Below are 17,763 nucleotides of genomic sequence, written 5' to 3'. Positions count from 1 at the left end.
AATTTCTTATGCTGGCTACTGCCCTCTCCTGTTCCAGTCTTGGTGAAGGGTCTCAACTCAAAGTCAACTGTTTATTCCAATAGATGCTGCCTGACCAGCTGAGTTCCTCCAGCATTTGTACGTGTACCTCAGGCTAACTTCTTGGATGAGAGGGTTGTTGTACCAATAGAGGTTCAAGAGTTTACATCTGTGTTCCTTGGAGATGGGAAAACATAGAATAGTACAGCACAGTACAGGTCCTTTGGCCCACAGTGTTGTGCCGACCCTCAAACCCTGCCTCCCATATAACCCCCCACCTTAAATTCTTCCATATACCTGTCTAGTAGTCTCTTAAATTTCACTGGTGTATCTGCCTCCACCACTGACTCAGGCAGTGCATTCCACGCACCAACCACTCTCTGAGTAAAAAACCTTCCTCTAATATCCCCCTTGAACTTCTCACCCCTTACCTTAAAGCCATGTCCCCTTGTATTGAGCAGTGGTGCCCTGGGGAACAGGTACTGGCTATCCATTCTATCTATTCCTCTTATTATCTTACACCTCTATCATGTCTCCTCTCATCCTCCTTCTCTCCAAAGAGTAAAGCCCCAGCTCCCTTAATCTCTGGTCATAATGCATACTCTCTAAACAAGGCAGCATCCTGGTAAATCTCCAATGCTTCCACATTCTTCCTATAGTGAGGCGACCAGAACTGGACACAGTACTCCAAGTGTGGCCTAACCAGACTTTTATAGAGCTGCATCATTACATCACGACTCTTAAAGTCTATCCCTCGACTTATGAAAGCTAACACCCCATAAGCTTTCTTAACTACCCTATCTACCTGTGAGGCAACTTTCAGGGAACTGTGGACATGTACCCCCAGATCCCTCTGCTCCAACACACTACCAAGTATCCTGCCATTTACTTTGTACTCTGCCTTGGAGTTTGTCCTTCCAAAGTGTACCACCTCACACTTCTCCGGGTTGAACTCCATCTACCACTTCTCAGCCCACTTCTGCATCCTATCAGTGTCTCTCTGCAATCTTCGACAATCCTCTACACTATCTAGACCACCACCAACCTTTCTGTCATCTGCAAACTTGCCAACCCACCCTTCTAACCCCACATCCAGGTCATTAGTGAAAATCACGAAAAGTAGAGGTCCCAGAACTGATCCTTGTGGGACACCACTAGTCACAATCCTCCAATCTAAATTTTTCTCCCTCCACCATGACCCTCTGCCTTCTGCAGGCAAGCCAATTCTGAATCCACCTGGCCAAACTTCCCTGGATCCCCTGCCTTCTGACTTTCTGAACAAACCTACCGTGTGGAATCTTGCCAAATGCCTTACTAAAATCCATATAGATCACATCCACTGCACTACCCTCATCTATATGCCTGGTCACCACCTCAAAGAACTCTATCAGGCTTGTGAGACATGATCTGCCCTTTATCTTTAGTCGGTCCTATCTTCCCTCCTGTCATCCTTTTTTTCTTCACATAATTGAAGAATGCCTTGGGGTTTTCCTTTACCCTACTCGCCAAGGCCTTCTCATGCCCTCTTCTTGCTCTTCTCAGCCCCTTCTTAAGCTCCTTTCTTGCTTCCCTATATCCCTTAATAGACCCATCTGATCCTTGCTTCCTAAACCTCACGTATGCTGCCTTCTTCCACCTGACTAGATTTTCCACCTCATTTGGTTCCTTCACCCTACCATTCTTTATCTTCCTCACCGGGATAAATTTATCCTTAACATCCTGCAAGAGATCTCTTAACATCGACCACATGTCCATAGTACATTTCCCTGCAAAAACATCATCCCAATTCACACCCGCAAGTTCTAGCCTTATCGTCTCATAATTTGCCCCAAGGTGTTACTTTATTGAAAAATACATATGAAATCCTAAGGGGGCCAGCCAAGGTAAAGGTTGGGAGGAGCTCAGTAGGTCCGGCAGAATCTGTTGAGGGAAGGGAATTGTGAACATTTCAGATCAAAAATGCATCAGGACACGAAATGTTGACAGTTCCCTTTTCCCTATAGATGCTGCTTGTCCTGTGTTTTTCTAGCAGATAGTGTGTTGCTGCAAGTTCTAGCATCTGTAGTCTCCAAGGTAGATGTTGTCAGTTGGGGAGAATCGTGAACAACAGAACTTAGCTACAAACTAAGGGGATGGTCACTTAAAACTAAGTTCATAGATATTTCTGGTCTCATAAGGTGGTGAATCTCTGAAAATTTCTGCCCCGCACAGTGGTGGAGACCAGATGATATAAAATTATGAAGAGCACAGACAGAGTAAATGCAAGCAGGCTTTTTCCATTGAGGCTATTTGAGAATAGAACTAGAGGTGCTGGGTTAAGAGTGAGAGGTGAGATGTTAGGGAACGTGAGGTGGAATTTCTTTACAGAGAGTTGTGCAAATGTGGAACAAGCTGCCACTGGAAGTGATGGATGCAGGTTCGGTTTCAGCACTTAAGAGAACTTTGGATAAGTATATGGATGAGAAGGATATGGAGGAATTTGTCCTAGTTCAAGTCGATGTGACTAGGCAGAATAAATGCTAGGCCAGCAAGGTCATTAACTAAAACTCTCAAACTGAAAGCTAACATCAACACTGTGGCTCAGGAGCAGTAACTTAATAGGAAATAATTACCAATCCTTTCCAGTGTCAATCTAACTAATAGTCTTCCTTCCCAGAACCAGAGTCAATCTAAATGGGCGTCTTCCTTCCTAGTACCATGTCAATCTAAATGGTCGTCTTCCTTACCAGAGCCAGTGTCAATCTAAATGGTTGTCTTCCTTCCCAGAACAAGGCTAAAGGTAAGTGATGGCATTGCTGTGCATTTGGTCAAGAATCGACAAGAGTGAAATGAAAGGAAGGGAGTTAAATACAACCACAAAGGACCACTAATTGGCCTCCTTCCTCAAAATGCAACTGGATAGGGTAAGGGTAAACTGTGTTTTGTATCAACAGATTTGGCTCCATGGTCTATTCTAAGAGGACTGGCATCATCCTAAACAATCAGCTGGCTGACTTCTGTGACTGTTCTAGAGAAAGCATTGCTAGTAAGTACAAGTACAAGTGTAAGCACAGCTATCTGTTTCTAATGTTAAAACAGCAACTGGTGGAGACATTCAGCAGGTGAGGCAGCATCTGTTGGAGGAGAAATGTTTCAGAATAAAGACCCTCCCCAGAATTGTTCTGCTCCCTTAACTATGTTTCTCTCCCTGCAAATTCTGCCTGATTTGTTGAGTGTTTCCATCAAATTCTGATTTTGCTACATATTTCCAGCATCTTTTCCTTTCCTACGCTTGTTCCAGCTATAGGGAATGCAGTGTGGGTATCAAAACCAGGTAGCTTGTGCAGTGAGGAATCCATGTTATCATACTGGAGAGCCATTCTGACAGCAGTGTGGAAGCTGTCCTTCAGCGTGCTGGGACATGCTTTCATGGATTTGTAAGTTCTACTTGATGGAGGTGCGGGGTTGGTATTGGAGAGGAGATGTCTGGATGTGTGGAGTCTTATTGCTCACCTGCACTAATCCTGGTTGCATGCCATAGCTCCACGATGTCAGTACAGCCACATCTTTCATTCCGCTGGCTGCTTTTCCAAGGCAATGGGAAGTAAAGTCATAGAAGGGTGGTAGATTTCTGTGATATGCTGAGCTGTGCCCACAACCCTCTGCAGTTTCTTGCAGTCATACCAAGCTGTATGCACCCAGACAAAATGCTTTTTATGGTGCATCAACAAAAATCGGTGAGGGTTGGTGGAGATGTGCCAAATTTCTTTTGCCCCCTGACAAAGAAGAGGCATTCATGAGCTCTCGTGGCCATGACATCAACATGGGTGGACCAGACAGTGATGTTCACCCCTATGAGTTCAAAGTTCACACTGTCCCAACTTCAGAAGCATGGCTACCAACCCTTTCCTGAAGCCAATGAACCGCTCTCTTGTTTTTCTGTCATAAAGGAAAGGTTGTCACTGGGTTTCTCAACCTTGTCCCGCAGACAAAGGATGAGTTAGAGAGTTGCTAGTGAATCCTTTCCATATCTGTGATTAAAGACACAGCCCAGCACATCTTGGAAAGCAGCCTCCCCTCTGTCTTCACTTCTTGTTACCTCAGTAAGGTAGTCAGCATAATCAGTGACCCCACCTATCCCTTGATATTCCCTCTTTTCCCCCCTCCCCTCAGGCAGAACTTGCAAAACCTCGAAAGCACTCCCACCGGCTCTTGGACAGCTGTCATGCAAGGCTTATTGAGAAAGTAAGGAGGCATGGGATCCAAGGGGACATTGCTTTGTGGATCCAGAACTGGCTTGCCCACAGAAGGCAAAGAGTGGTTGTAGACAGGTCATATTCTGCATGGAGGTTGATGACCAGTGGTGTGCCTCAGGGATCTGTTCTGGTGATTTTTATAAATGACCTGCATGAGGAAGTGGAGGGATGGCTTAGTAAATTTGCTGATGACACAAAGGTTGGAGGTGTTGTGGATAGTGTGGAGGGCTGTCAGAGGGAAATTGATAGGATGCAAAACTGGACTGAGAAGTGGCAGATGGAGTTCAACCCAGATAAGTGTGAGGTGGTTCATTTTGGTAGGTCAAATATGATGGTAGATTATATTATTAATGGTAAGACTCTTGGCAGTGTGGAAGATCAGAGGGATCTTGGGGTCAGAGTCCATAGGACACTCAAAGCTGCTGCACAGGTTGACTCTGTGGTTAAGAAGGCATACGGTGCATTGGCCTTCATCAATTGTGGGATTGAATTTAGGAGCCAAGAGGTAATGTTGCAGCTATCTCGGACCCTGGTCAGACCCCACTTGGAGTACTGTGCTCAGTTCTGGTCGCCTCACTATAGGAAGGATGTGGAAACCATAGAAACGGTGCAGAGGAGATTTGCAAGGATGTTGCCTGGATTGGGGAGCATGCCTTATGAGAATACGTTGAGTGAACTCGATCTTTTCTCTTTGGAGCGACGGAGGATGAGAGGTGACCTGATAGAGATGTATAAGATGATGAGAGGCACTGATCGTGTGGATAGTCAGAGGCTTTTCCCCAGGGCTGAAATGGCTAGCACGAGAGGGCATAGATTTAAGGTGCTTGGAAATAGGTACAGAGGAGATGTCAGGGGTAAGTTTTTTACGCAGGGAGTAGTGAGTGTGTGGAATGGGCTGTCAGCAGCGACGGTGGAGGCAGGTACAATAGGGTCTTTTGGATGGGTACATGGAGCTTAGAAAAATAGAGGGCTATGAGTAAGCCTAGGTAGTTCTAAGGTAAGGACATGTTCGGCACAACTTTGTGGGTTAAAGGGCCTGTATTGTGCTGTAGGTTTTCTATGTTTCTATGACCATTGAATCGTCCTCGAAAACACGTCCCACCCACTCGAGGAGAGCTGTCATACGATCATTGAATTGTTCTGGAAAACCCGTCGCACCGGCTCGAGGAGAGCTGTCATATGACCATTGAATCATCCGCTAGTATGATGAGCTGGACTGTGAGCTCACAATGTACCTCTTTATCACTGCACCTTATTACCTGCCTCTGCTGCCCTTGTTCTGTAACTGTTGCACTTTATTCTACAAACTGTTACTGCTTTTCCCTGTTGGACTGATGTGGTGAAATAATCATTATGGGTTGCATCCAAACAAAGATGTTCACTGCAGAATAATAATTTACCAATTGCACTAATGACTGTGCTTGAGGGAGAGTCACTGGCTCATCGACACCGTTTACTCTAATTAAATAACTCTTTTGCTCTCAATCTGCCTTTGGACTTTGATGTCACAGGGGCAAGAGGAGGTGAGGTCCCAGGTCAGGAGTGACTGATATACTCAGAGCTTGGTATCGCTTTCTCTTTCAGCTGCAGACCAGCAGCAGCCCCCGTCCTCCATGACTCCCAGTATACTGCTGTCCAAGGACAAAAGCTCGATGCTGGTGGTTGGGGCAGCTGGAGGCAAGAAGATCATCAGTGCCACCGCTGAGGTAAAAGGTCATCTTCAGCTTCATGGACACAGGTGTATCTGTGGAATTTGTTGCCACGTGCAACTGTGGAGGCCAGGTCGTTGGGTGTATTTAAGGCAGACATTGATAGGTGCTTGATCAGACATGACATCAAAGGTTACAGGGAGAAGGCTGGGAGCTGGGGTTGAAGAGGAGATAGAAAAAAGGATCAGACATGATTGAATGGCGGAGCAGACTCGATGGGCCAGATGGCCTAATTCTGCTCCTATGTCTTATGGTCTTGTGATCTAAGCCAGTGTGCTCCACATTCTGTTATCTGCAGTCTCTTGTGACCCCAGGAAGCAGATGGTCCAACCTCTAAAACCAATCTCTAAGTGATAATTTAATCAAATCTTTGGCCACATTCGATTCCTACATGTGTGCCTCAGTATATCACTGAGTAAGCCTGAGTACTGAGTACAGTGTGTCAGTATCGAGTCCTGCCCCCAGTCCCTTGGAAGCATGGTTCATTGTTCAGATACGCCTGGATAGGGTTACATAGGTATTAGTGGGAGACGAAGGGGTTGGTGAAATGCCCTTGGGGCAGTTGTAAACGGTGGTGGAGGGAGCTAATGTACTGGCCCAATGGTGAACTCTGGCTACTGACAGGCCCAAGAGAGTTGGCTACAAGGGGCACAGTGTGTCAGCTGCTGAAAACCCAGAACAGTAAAACCACCAGAAATGCCAGCGGGTCGGGAGGCATCTGTGAAACAATCAGCAGAAATTCTTCAGTTAGAAAACCTTTCAGCCCAACTCGACTTGTCAGTTGTTTATGCTTATGTTTGCTGCTCTGTCCCGTCCTGATGGCAGGCAGTTACTGTCACTGTGTGACCCACCCGCCCTCTGATCCCTGACCTGCGTGGCCCACCCGCCCTCTGATCCCTGACCTGCGTGACCCACCCGCCGTCTGATCCCTGACCTGCCTGACCCACCCACCCTCTGATCCTTTGTTTGTGTGACTGTCTTGCCCTCTGATCTCTGACGTGTGCCCTTTTACCTGCAGGTTATTATGAATAAATTATGGTTTGGGCTCAGCCTTGAAGACGCAATCAATGCGCCGAGGATTCACGTCCAGGCAGACTATTCTGTGCAGTTTGAAAATAGTTCTGATCTGGTACATTTCTGGACTTCATTGTCAATCTTGGGGAAGTGGGGGTGGTGTTGTGGTAGGGGATGGGTGGGGGAGTGGGGGCATGGGGCCAGAGGATGTGGAGAGGGTTCGGAAGTGTATGAAGGGTTCAGTTTTCTGACCCAACGGGGACCTGGGAAACCTCCTCATAAGCATGTGACTAAAGGCACCTTCTTGACCATTTCTTCCTGGACAGGATGTGGTGAAGGCAATGAGGCAGAGGAAACACATGATGAAGGACCAGGATATTTTGCCATCTGTTGTCCAGGGAATATTTCGTGATCATGGCTGCATGGAAGCTGTGTCAGACCAGAGAAAACTTGGAAAAGCAGCAGGATACTAGTCCGGAGATCCGGCCGGGATGGGACAGAGCGTGGGCTTCTCCCCTGATCCGCCTGTTCCCTCCCACTGGCCCTAAATCCAGACCCTAACATGGCAAGCGGTTTGCCATGCAATTGAACTGTGACTGGCCTCAGAGGCTACAGTGCTGTGGAAAGAGCCTTTGACAGTATCCATCCTCAACAGGAAGTAACATGCAACCAGAGCAGAACTTTGGGGAGTGGGGAGGGATTGTCAACATTTCAGGTCAGGAGTTTCCCAATGTGGTGCACAAGTGACATAGAGGGCTGAGGGGGAGGTTGAGGGGACTTTGTGCCTGGCTGCTGGATGGGCAATCGGAGTGAGGAAACCTTTCTTCAGATACACCCATTTCCACGTCTGCTCAGGACTGTCCCCTCACCACCAGGGTCAAATCTCTCCCGCTGCCCTCCGATTATCTGTGTGCTCCTTCCCCCACCTTTCACATAGTCTGTTAACAAGTCACCTGCATTGAATGGGCCCAGGGAGCAGGTTTGATTACAGGGCTGTGATGTGTGAGACCCACCTGGCAGAATTTCCAGTTCAAGCTCCTACACTTGGGATGAGGTATACATGCGGCTGTATGGTGAAGTTCTGGGACAGGACTCCAGTGCCCACAGATGCTGGAACTGTGACTGAGACTAGACACTTAACCTGTAGCTCATTCCACAGACCAAAGTCCCAGGACCACCCGCCACTCTCCAGTGTGGCCCAAGGGAATGTCTACATTTCCAGTGATATCTCTCGGCTTTTACAAATCATATGCCATGTTGTGCCCATCATTTATCAGCCATAGATAGCTAGAGCACAGAAACAGGCCCTGTGGCCCATCTAGTCCATGCTGAGCCATTTAAACTGCCTTCTCCCATCAAGCTGCATGTGGACCATAGCCCTCCATACCCCTACCAACTGTGTACCTCTCCAAACCTCTCTTTTAAATGTTGAAATCTAGCTCATATGCACAACTTGTTCTGGCAGCTCGTTCCACACTTCATGACTGTCTGCGTGAAGAAGTTTCCCCTCATGTTCTCCTTAAACTTTTCACCTTTAACCCTTAACCCATGACACCTAGTTGTCGTCCCACCCAACCTCAGTGGAAAAAGCCTGGTTGCATTTACCCTATCTGTACCTCTCTTCATTTTGTATACCTCTATCAGATCTCCCTTCAATCTTCTACGTTCCAGGGAATAAAGTTCTAACCTATTCAATCTTTTCTTATAACTCAGGTCCAACAGTCCTAGCAACATCCCAGTAATTTTTTTCTGTTCTCTTTCAACCTTATTTACAGCTTTCCTGTGGGTAGATGACCAAAACTGTACACAATGCTCCAAATTAGGCCATGCCAATGTTTTATAAACTTCAACATAACGTCCCATTTCCTGTACTCAATACTTTGCTAATGTGCCAAAAGCTTTCTTTACGATCCTGTCTACCTGTGACTTCGTCTTCAATGAATTATGAACCCATATTCCCAGATCTTTTGCTCTACTGCACTCCTCTGTGCCTACTGTTCACTGTGTGAGATCTACCCTGACTGGTCCCACCAAAGTGGAACATCTCACACTTGTCTACCCTAAATTCCAGCTGATGCAGATCCCTCGACAAGTGACATCCCATGATAGCCTCCCTCCCTGTCCACTACTCCTCCAATCTTGGTGTTATCTGCTAATTTGCTAGTCTGGTTTACCACATTATCATCCAGATCATTGATATAGATGACAATCACTAACAGACCCAGCACCGATCCCTGTGGCACTCCACTAGTCAAAGGCCTCCAGTCAGAGAGACAACCCTCTACTACCACTCTGTGGCTTCTCCCACAAAGCCATTGACTAACCCCATTTTGCTACCTCATCTTGAATGCCGAGCGACTGAACATTCTGGACAGCCTCCCATACAGGACCTTGTCAAATGCCTTACTAAAGTCTGTGTAGACAATATCCACTGCCTTCCCTTCATCAACTTTCCTGGTAACTTACTTGAAAAACTCTGTATAAGATTGGTTAGGCATGACCTACCATGCATGAAGCCATACTGTCTCTCTCTAAGCACCCGCTTCCTGCTGTTCTGGTTTCCCTACTGCCTCAGGGTCTGCAGATCCAGACTTGGCCTCTACAGTCACCAGCAATCGTGCTGGCATGCCCGAGCACTCTTCTTCCCCACCAGTCTTCACAAGCCATGAACCAGCCATTATCAGAATACCGTCTGATAACTTTCCCACTACCGATGTCAGGCTCACCAGCCTATAATTTTCTAGTTTATTTTTAGAGCCTTTCTTAAACAGCGGAAAAACCTCCAATCCTCCAGTCCTCTGGTACCTCACCTGTTGCTAAAGATGAGTTAAATATCTCTGATAAGGGCCCCTGCAATTTGGGCACTTTCCTCCTGCAGGGCCCTTTCTTATTCCTCATTTTCACTCATAATGACTCACTAGACGAGTTCTCCAGTCTGTTCTGACTGAGCACTGCTGTGACATTTTCCCCGACTAATAACACCAACCCTCCTGCTCAGTTGTGTCTAAAACAACAGAACCCCAGAATACTGAGTTGCCAGTCCTGCCCCTCCTGCACCAAACCTCACTAATGACTACATCATCATCATTCCATGTGTTCGTCAATCTGCCTTTCCTGGGATATTTCTTGCATTGAAATATACACAGCTCAGGACACTAGTCACACTATGCTCAACCTGTTGATTTTTGACTTTTTCTGAGGTCTTAACGACATCTGCCTGCACAATTGCTCCACAATCTGGTCCCATTCCCCTGCAACCTAGTTTAAACCAGCCCCCCGTGTAGCACGAGCAAACCTTCCTGCTAGGATATTAGTCCCGTCCAGTTCAGGTGCAAACCGTCTCTTCTGTACAGGTCCCACTTCCCTGGAAGAGAGTCCAATGATCCAAAAATCTGATGCCCTCGCTCCTACAAAAACCATGTGGGAATCTCGTTCTCATCCACGGAGCCTCCTTTCTGTTCCCCAAACTAACAAATCCCCTATCACCACATGGTGCGTCTTCTCCCCGCTTCCCTTCTGTGTCACAGAGGCCTTGACCACTGTGACTTTCCAGCCCACCCCAAACAGGATCCAAAGTGATATAGCTGTTGTTGAGGGTGATGGCCGCAGGGGTGCTCCTTCCTGACTGTCATCCGGTCTCCTGTGTCCTGCACCTTGGGTGTAACAGCCTCTCCATCTATCCTGTCCGTTGGCTCGAAGGCCCACGATCACATTGGGTGTTTATGTGCGGTGGGTAATCTGTGCCTGTGTTCAGGAATGGAGTACACACTAGGAGTGCGAGCTCCCACATCAGCTTGCTGTAGTGGAAGAGAGGTAGCAGCAGTTGTTGGTGTGACTTGTTGTGCTCACCCCTCATCAGCCCTATTGGCTTGAAGGCCACAGTCACACTCGCTGTTTCTGTGCGAGTCCTGTGTGCTTTGCCCTGGGTAATGGGTGACCCGTGTTCAGGAGCAGAGTGCAGCCTGAATTCACTTGCTGGGAAACAGCACTGCCACTTCCTGCTTCACACAGCAGCCGATACGTGGAGCTGCTGAGTGATGGTCACAGCACACCACCCTCCTCACCCACCAACAGTGTCTGTCACCCTGCTGGAGACGCTGCACCTCACCCACCAACAGTGTCTGTCACCCTGCTGTAGACGCTGCACCTCACCCACGCGCAGTGTCTGTCACCCTGCTGTAGACGCTGCACCTCACCCACATGCAGTGTCTGTCACCCTGCTGGAGACGCTGCACCTCACCCACATGCAGTGTCTGTCACCCTGCTGGAGATGCTGCACCTCACCCACCAACAGTGTCTGTCACCCTGCTGGAGACGCTGCACCTCACCCACACGCAGTGTCTGTCACCCTGCTGGAGATGCTGCACCTCACCCACCAACAGTGTCTGTCACCCTGCTGGAGACGCTGCACCTCACCCACACGCAGTGTCTGTCACCCTGCTGGAGACGCTGCACCTCACCCACACGCAGTGTCTGTCACCCTGCTGGAGACGCTGCACCTTACCCACCAACAGTGTCTGTCACCCTGCTGGAGACGCTGCACCTCACCCACCAACAGTGTCTGTCACCCTGCTGGAGACGCTGCACCTCACCCACACGCAGTGTCTGTCACCCTGCTGGAGATGCTGCACCTCACCCACGCGCAGTGTCTGTCACCCTGCTGGAGACGCTGCACCTCACCCACACGCAGTGTCTGTCACCCTGCTGGAGACGCTGCACCTCACCCACCAACAGTGTCTGTCACCCTGCTGGAGACGCTGCACCTCACCCACACGCAGTGTCTGTCACCCTGCTGGAGACGCTGCACCTCACCCACCAACAGTGTCTGTCACCCTGCTGGAGACGCTGCACCTCACCCACACGCAGTGTCTGTCACCCTGCTGGAGACGCTGCACCTCACCCACACGCAGTGTCTGTCACCCTGCTGGAGACGCTGCACCTCACCCACACGCAGTGTCTGTCACCCTGCTGGAGACGCTGCACCTCACCCACACGCAGTGTCTGTCACCCTGCTGGAGACGCTGCACCTCACCCACACGCAGTGTCTGTCACCCTGCTGGAGACGCTGCACCTCACCCACACGCAGTGTCTGTCACCCTGCTGGAGACGCTGCACCTCACCCACCAACAGTGTCTGTCACCCTGCTGGAGATGCTGCACCTCACCCACCAACAGTGTCTGTCACCCTGCTGGAGATGCTGCACCTCACCCACATGCAGTGTCTGTCACCCTGCTGGAGACGCTGCACCTCACCCACGCGCAGTGTCTGTCACCCTGCTGGAGACGCTGCACCTCACCCACCAACAGTGCCTCACCCTGCTGTAGAGGCTCATCCGGAACACAGGCAAGACCGGAGACCGAACAGGGAATGGCTGGTGGTGGTGCTGCCGGCTGGAAGGGGCACGAACAGCCAGGGTGAGCAGTGAAGGGACGGTACCATCATCCCATCAGTTCTTCCAGTATTCAGTAGGTGCTGGGGTCTTTGGCCAGCTCTGTGCCCCTACCTCGCCACCCTGCTGAGGAGGGAGCAAGGATCTGTGCCATCAGTGTGCTACCCCAGGGGAAGGAGAGGGGTTCTAATCCTGAGCGGAGCGGTGTCAGGGCAAAGTGTGATTAAGGGACGCTGAGAGCATTGAGCAACTGGAACTGACATTGTATGACCGTGTGGAAATGATGCGTTTGAAGCTGCTGCATGCTTGGATTTACAACTGGGGAAGAGAACGTGACCTCCGTGTTAGAGCGGGTGAGAAGTAACGCAGGGACCTCCAGCATACAGAGGCCTCCCAGGCACCTCACCCTCGCTCAGGTTGCAGCTGTGGCAGCTCTTCACAACAGTGAATTTAGATAATGACATGCCCTGAAAGTTTTTACTGTATGTACTATGGATAAAATGTATTTTTGGGAAATTAGAATGCCCCTTCAAAATGTGATCCCAGCACACAGCCAGTAGCAATCACTGTCTCTGTAAAGCAAAATGCATGGCTACAGTCAACTTCTGCTGATAGAACCGGGCGCCACTTCTACGTCAGTTAAAGTATGTGAAATCAAATATACTGAGTGTGAAACATTTGCCTTAATGTTTTGTTCAAGGTGGCTGCCATTCGTCTCCACCGCTGGGCACAGTGTGCCACTGCTGGGCACTGCTTGGCACTGCTGGGCATGGTGTGCCACTGCTGGGCACATGTCTGACTGCTGGGCACTGCTTGGCACTGCTGGGCATGGTGTGCCACTGCTGGGCACATGTCTGACTGCTGGGCACTGCTTGGCACTGCTGGGCATGGTGTGCCACTGCTTGGCACTGCTGGGCACATGTCTGACTGCTGGGCACATGTCTGACTGGGCACGGTGTGCCACTGCTGGGCACATGTCTGACTGCTGGGCACGGTGTGCCACTGCTGGGCACTGCATGCTGCCACTGGACCATGTGTTCTCTAACACAGACTCAGTTTGTGAATTTATTCCTTCCTATAATAACATTCTGTTATTAATGATGTGTGAAATTCTCTCATTCTGGGAGTTATGAGGAGCCAAAGCATCAAAGCATGGAATCTATTTCTCTGTCCAGCGTTTATAACTAGTTTAAACTTTGTTAAGTTAGCTACTGAGATGGCGCTCGAATGTTGATATTAAACTCTTTTTGTTACAAATACAGCTGTGTGTTTGTCAGTCTCTGAATGGTTGCTATACACGAATGCTCTGGATGGCTCTTGATGTGAGCTGGCAGCAGCACATGACAAACGTCGAGCTCTATAACAACCTACTGATGCTCACCACTAAAATCGAGGTTAGAAGACTGCAACTAGCGGGGCACTGTCTACGCCACCCCGAGCTACCTGCCAGCCTAGTCATCATATGGGAGCCCAAGCACGGGAAGATGAACCCTGGGTGCCCTCCCAAGACTATGGTCAACACGCTCCTAGAAGACAGCAGCGCGGCTAATGTAGATGAACTGAACAGACTGATGAGGGAGAGGGAGAAGTGGAGAGTCCGTCATCGTGCCCGACGCCGGCCCCCTAGGCCTGAGTCGATGTAGTAGTAGTAGCTTGTCAGTGCTTTCTGACCTTCACCCAACGGTCAGCTATTTCTGTTCATCCTCCACTTCAGCCACAGTCACAGGTCCTGACCAAGTCAACAGTTACCCCACCCAGTCAATGGCCTAACCTGCCCAGGGTGACCTACTTCCAGTCTGCTTCCATCAGTTCTCAGGCTGTTGCCGAGAGCAGCGTTTCCTCTGGTGTGTTGGGAGCTAAGGAGAAGTTACTGTGACTCGGAGTGGAAACGCGCAGGAGCAAAGAGCATGGGAGGGGAGGCAGAGTTATGTGAGGGTGGGGGCTGGAACAGGAATTCTGCGGAGCTGCTGGACGCAGGCACGTTAGGTGTGAACACGATTGGGATTTGGACTGCATGCCGACAGGTGGGATTGGTTAGATTGGTGACTGGTCGAAAGGTTTGTTCCTGTGCTGGGCCCGGACGGTGTGTGTGAGTGCGGGAGGTGCTTTGAGATGCACTCTGACAGGGTAACTCCCCAACCACACCTCTCACTGAGCACTCGGTGGGAAGCAGGCTGACATTCAGGATTGAAAACAAAAGCCTAGGGCCTAGGGCCTGCGCTGCTGACAACATCACATTGCTCCTGCGTGGGGGAGGGGGGGAAGACAACTCCTGGGGGAGGAAGAAAGACAACTCCTGAGGGTGGGGAAGACAACTCCTGGGGGGGGGCAAGAAAGACAACTCCTGGGGGAGGGGAGAAAGACAACTCCTGGGGGAGGGGGGAAGACATCTCCTGGGGGGTGGGGAAAGACAACTCCTGGGGGGGCAGGAGAAAGACAACTCTGGGGGGGGGGAGAAAGACATCTCCTGTGGGGTGGAGAAAGACAACTCCTGGGGGGGTGGGAGAAAGACAACTCCTGGGGGGGGGGGAGAAAGACAACTCCTGAAGGTGGGGAAAGACAACTCCTGGGGGGGGGGGAGAAATACAACTCCTGGGTGGGAGAAAGACAACTCCTGGGGGGGCAGGAGAAAGACAACTCCTGGGCGGGGGAGAAAGACAACTCCTTGGGGGGGGGAGAAATACAACTCCTGGGGAGGGGAGAAAGACATCTCCTGGAGGGTGGGGAAAGACAACTCCTGGGCGGGGGAGAAAGACAACTCCTGAGGGTGGGGAAAGACAACAACTGGGGGGGAGAAAGACAAATCCTGGGGGGTGGGGTGGGGAAAGACAACTCCTGGGGGTGGGGAGGGGGGAGAAAGACAAAACATTCCATCTGGGTAGCCTCCAACCTGATGGCATAAACATTGACTTCTCTAACTTCCGTTAATGCTCCACCTCCCCTCCGTACGCGATCCCTTATTTATTTATTTAATTTTATTTTTTCCTCTCTCTCTCTGTTTTCTCTCTCTATCCCTCTCACAATAACTCCTTGCCTGCTCTCCATCTTCCTCTGGGCTTCCCTCCCCCTTTCTTTCTCCCTTGGCCTCCCATCCCATGATCCTCTGCCTTCTCCAGCCTCCTATCCCCTTTTGCCAATCAACTGTCCAGCTCTTAGATCCACCCCTCCACCTCCTGTTTTCTATCATTTCGATCTCGCCCTCCCCTCCCACTTTCGAATCTCTTACTATCTCTTCTTTCAGTTAGTCCTGACGAAGGGTCTCGGCCCAAAACGTCGACTGTGCTTCTTCCTATGGATGCTGCCTGGCCTGCTGCGTTCACCAGCATTTTGTGTGTGTTGTCCTAACAACCCTGACTGGTAAAAGGAAACTGTTACAGAAAGAGGAATGAAGAGTCCTTCCACGTCTGTGCATGACGGTACTCCTGAGTCACCGCCCGGGACTTGCATGACTGACTGCAGTGAAAGCCAAGCTATGCCAGAGAACTGTTATGGTTTGTACATCAACATGGGTTGTTCTTAAATGTGTTTTATAAATAAATTTGATTTGACTTGTTGTGATGTGTCCAGTGTGGTAGTGCTTGTTACTCTCGCTTTCAGGCTCCACCGCTGGCTAGCAGACCTGTGAAAAGGAGAGCGGAATGTGTAAAGGCTGATTTATACTCCTGCGTATGACATCATCATCATCTGAGTTGGCTCTACGCCATACCCTATGCAAGCGGCCTACGCCATTGTGAGCATTTATACTTGTGCGTTGGTGTGTCTGCATCACTATGCAACTTACCACCAAAATGCCAATTGGCGGTGGGGTTTCTATGCCACTGTGTTGAGTTTCTTTGTGTACTTTAAGCAATGGTGACTGAAACTAAACGCATCACGTTGGAGTTGGAACATGAATTTTCTGTGCTTGTCTGGCCACTGACAGACATGGACAAGGAAATGCATATCAAAAATATTTTCAGATGTCGGCAGGTAGATTTGACGATTTGGTTCATCATTCAGAAGCAACTGGAAATGTGTAGGAGGAAATGCGATGCTACCAAGCAGACCAATCACAGTTGTTGCGGTCTGCGTCGCCGTGACGCCTAGTTACATTTTTGGGGAGATGCATGTCAGGCTACAGCGTAGGGTACGCGGCTACACCATACCTACGGTGTAGATTTGACACAGAAGTATAAATTGGCCTTAACTCTCTCCCTGCCAGTACACAGCCTCTCCAACAGCAGGCCTCATTTAGTGCCTCCTCGCTGGCAACACATAGAAACTGAACTCCTTTCAGTCTCAGGCTGAATTACAGAGGACAGGGGGAGGTCTGGCCCCTGTACACATAGCGCACAGGCCCAGCAGTGTGTAGACTCGCCCTGGTGCTCGTGAACCAGATCCCCAGCTCTCCCTTGTGGGCAGCCTCGGGAGAGACGAAGGCTACGGGAGTAAACCCAGACAGCAGATCTGGAGTGGAGCCCCTAACAAGCTGGTGCCAAACGTACTGCTTCATAAGCTTTCCTTTGGACTACATCGGTGAGGCCGAGAGGGGGATCTTGACAACAGGGTATCTCAGGATCTCCATACCTTCCGCCCAGGCTTGTGATGGTGATCATCACCCATTGTCCTTCGAGACAGATGGATGCCAACCAACAGATCAAATCCTTACATGATCAAGAGTTTATCATGTCATATGAGGAATAGTCTGTAAAGCCCTGGTTCATGTTTTACTGTTATTTCATTTTGGCAGTTCTGTCAGAGCTGCTTGTTTTCTGCTTTTGTTTGGGTTATTGTTGAAGATAAGAGATAAGGAGACATGTCTGCCATCCAGTTAGGATGGTAAAATTAAAGGGGAGGTTTCTCTGGTGAGGGACACTAAGGTTGGGCTTGGGGCTTTTGTTCGAGAGGAGATGAAGAAGGACGACGCCGGAGAGAAGAGGTCATAGGATTGAACCTGGAGCGGAACCGTGATTCAACGGCGCCCGGGGTGAGATCGATTGAGGATCCGTGACTTGGGGAAACCGTGAGCTCCAACTTGTGCACATTAAACTGGGCCCTTTTCTTTTTTTGTTCTTTTCTTTACTAACCTTTCAGTTAAATTAAGAATTATGAAGATAAATCTTTTAATCATATGTGGTGTACTGTCTGTTATTTTGGGGCACTGGTTAGTAACAGGGTAGTGAATTACACAGCATCCACACTAATGGGGCTTGGGGTAGGATCTCACAGACTTGCGCAGTTCAGGAAACCAGAGTGTTTCAAGTTTTATAACAGTGGGTAGAAAGCTGTACTTGTGCCTGGTGGCACTTGCTTACAGGCGTCTGTATCATTTGCCCAGCGGGTGGTAGGGTGGAGATAAATCTCTTCCAAACAAAGTGTAAGGCACTCCTTCCCTCTGCGAGCCTGCAGGCCACCTTTG

General features: G+C 49.5%; 1 protein-coding gene across 1 annotated transcript in view; it reads left to right on the top strand.

Moving 5' to 3' along the window:
* The window catches only part of LOC140187873 (glutathione hydrolase 5 proenzyme-like), a 190,659-nt gene extending 177,035 nt beyond the window's left edge, over window positions 1-13,624 (top strand). Inside the window, exons 9-12 of the mRNA XM_072243675.1 lie at window positions 2,952-3,043; window positions 5,838-5,959; window positions 6,981-7,091; window positions 7,303-13,624. Coding sequence (XP_072099776.1) covers window positions 2,952-3,043; window positions 5,838-5,959; window positions 6,981-7,091; window positions 7,303-7,449 — 472 coding nt within the window. The 3' untranslated portion in view covers window positions 7,450-13,624. The remainder of the gene's footprint in view (window positions 1-2,951; window positions 3,044-5,837; window positions 5,960-6,980; window positions 7,092-7,302) is intronic.
* The last annotated feature ends 4,139 nt before the right edge of the window (window positions 13,625-17,763 follow it).

This window comes from Mobula birostris, chromosome 25 (assembly GCF_030028105.1).
Source record: "Mobula birostris isolate sMobBir1 chromosome 25, sMobBir1.hap1, whole genome shotgun sequence".
NCBI lineage: Eukaryota > Metazoa > Chordata > Chondrichthyes > Myliobatiformes > Myliobatidae > Mobula > Mobula birostris.
The sequence above is the reverse complement of the archived record's forward strand: the minus strand, read 5'-3'. Positions and strand labels throughout refer to the sequence as shown.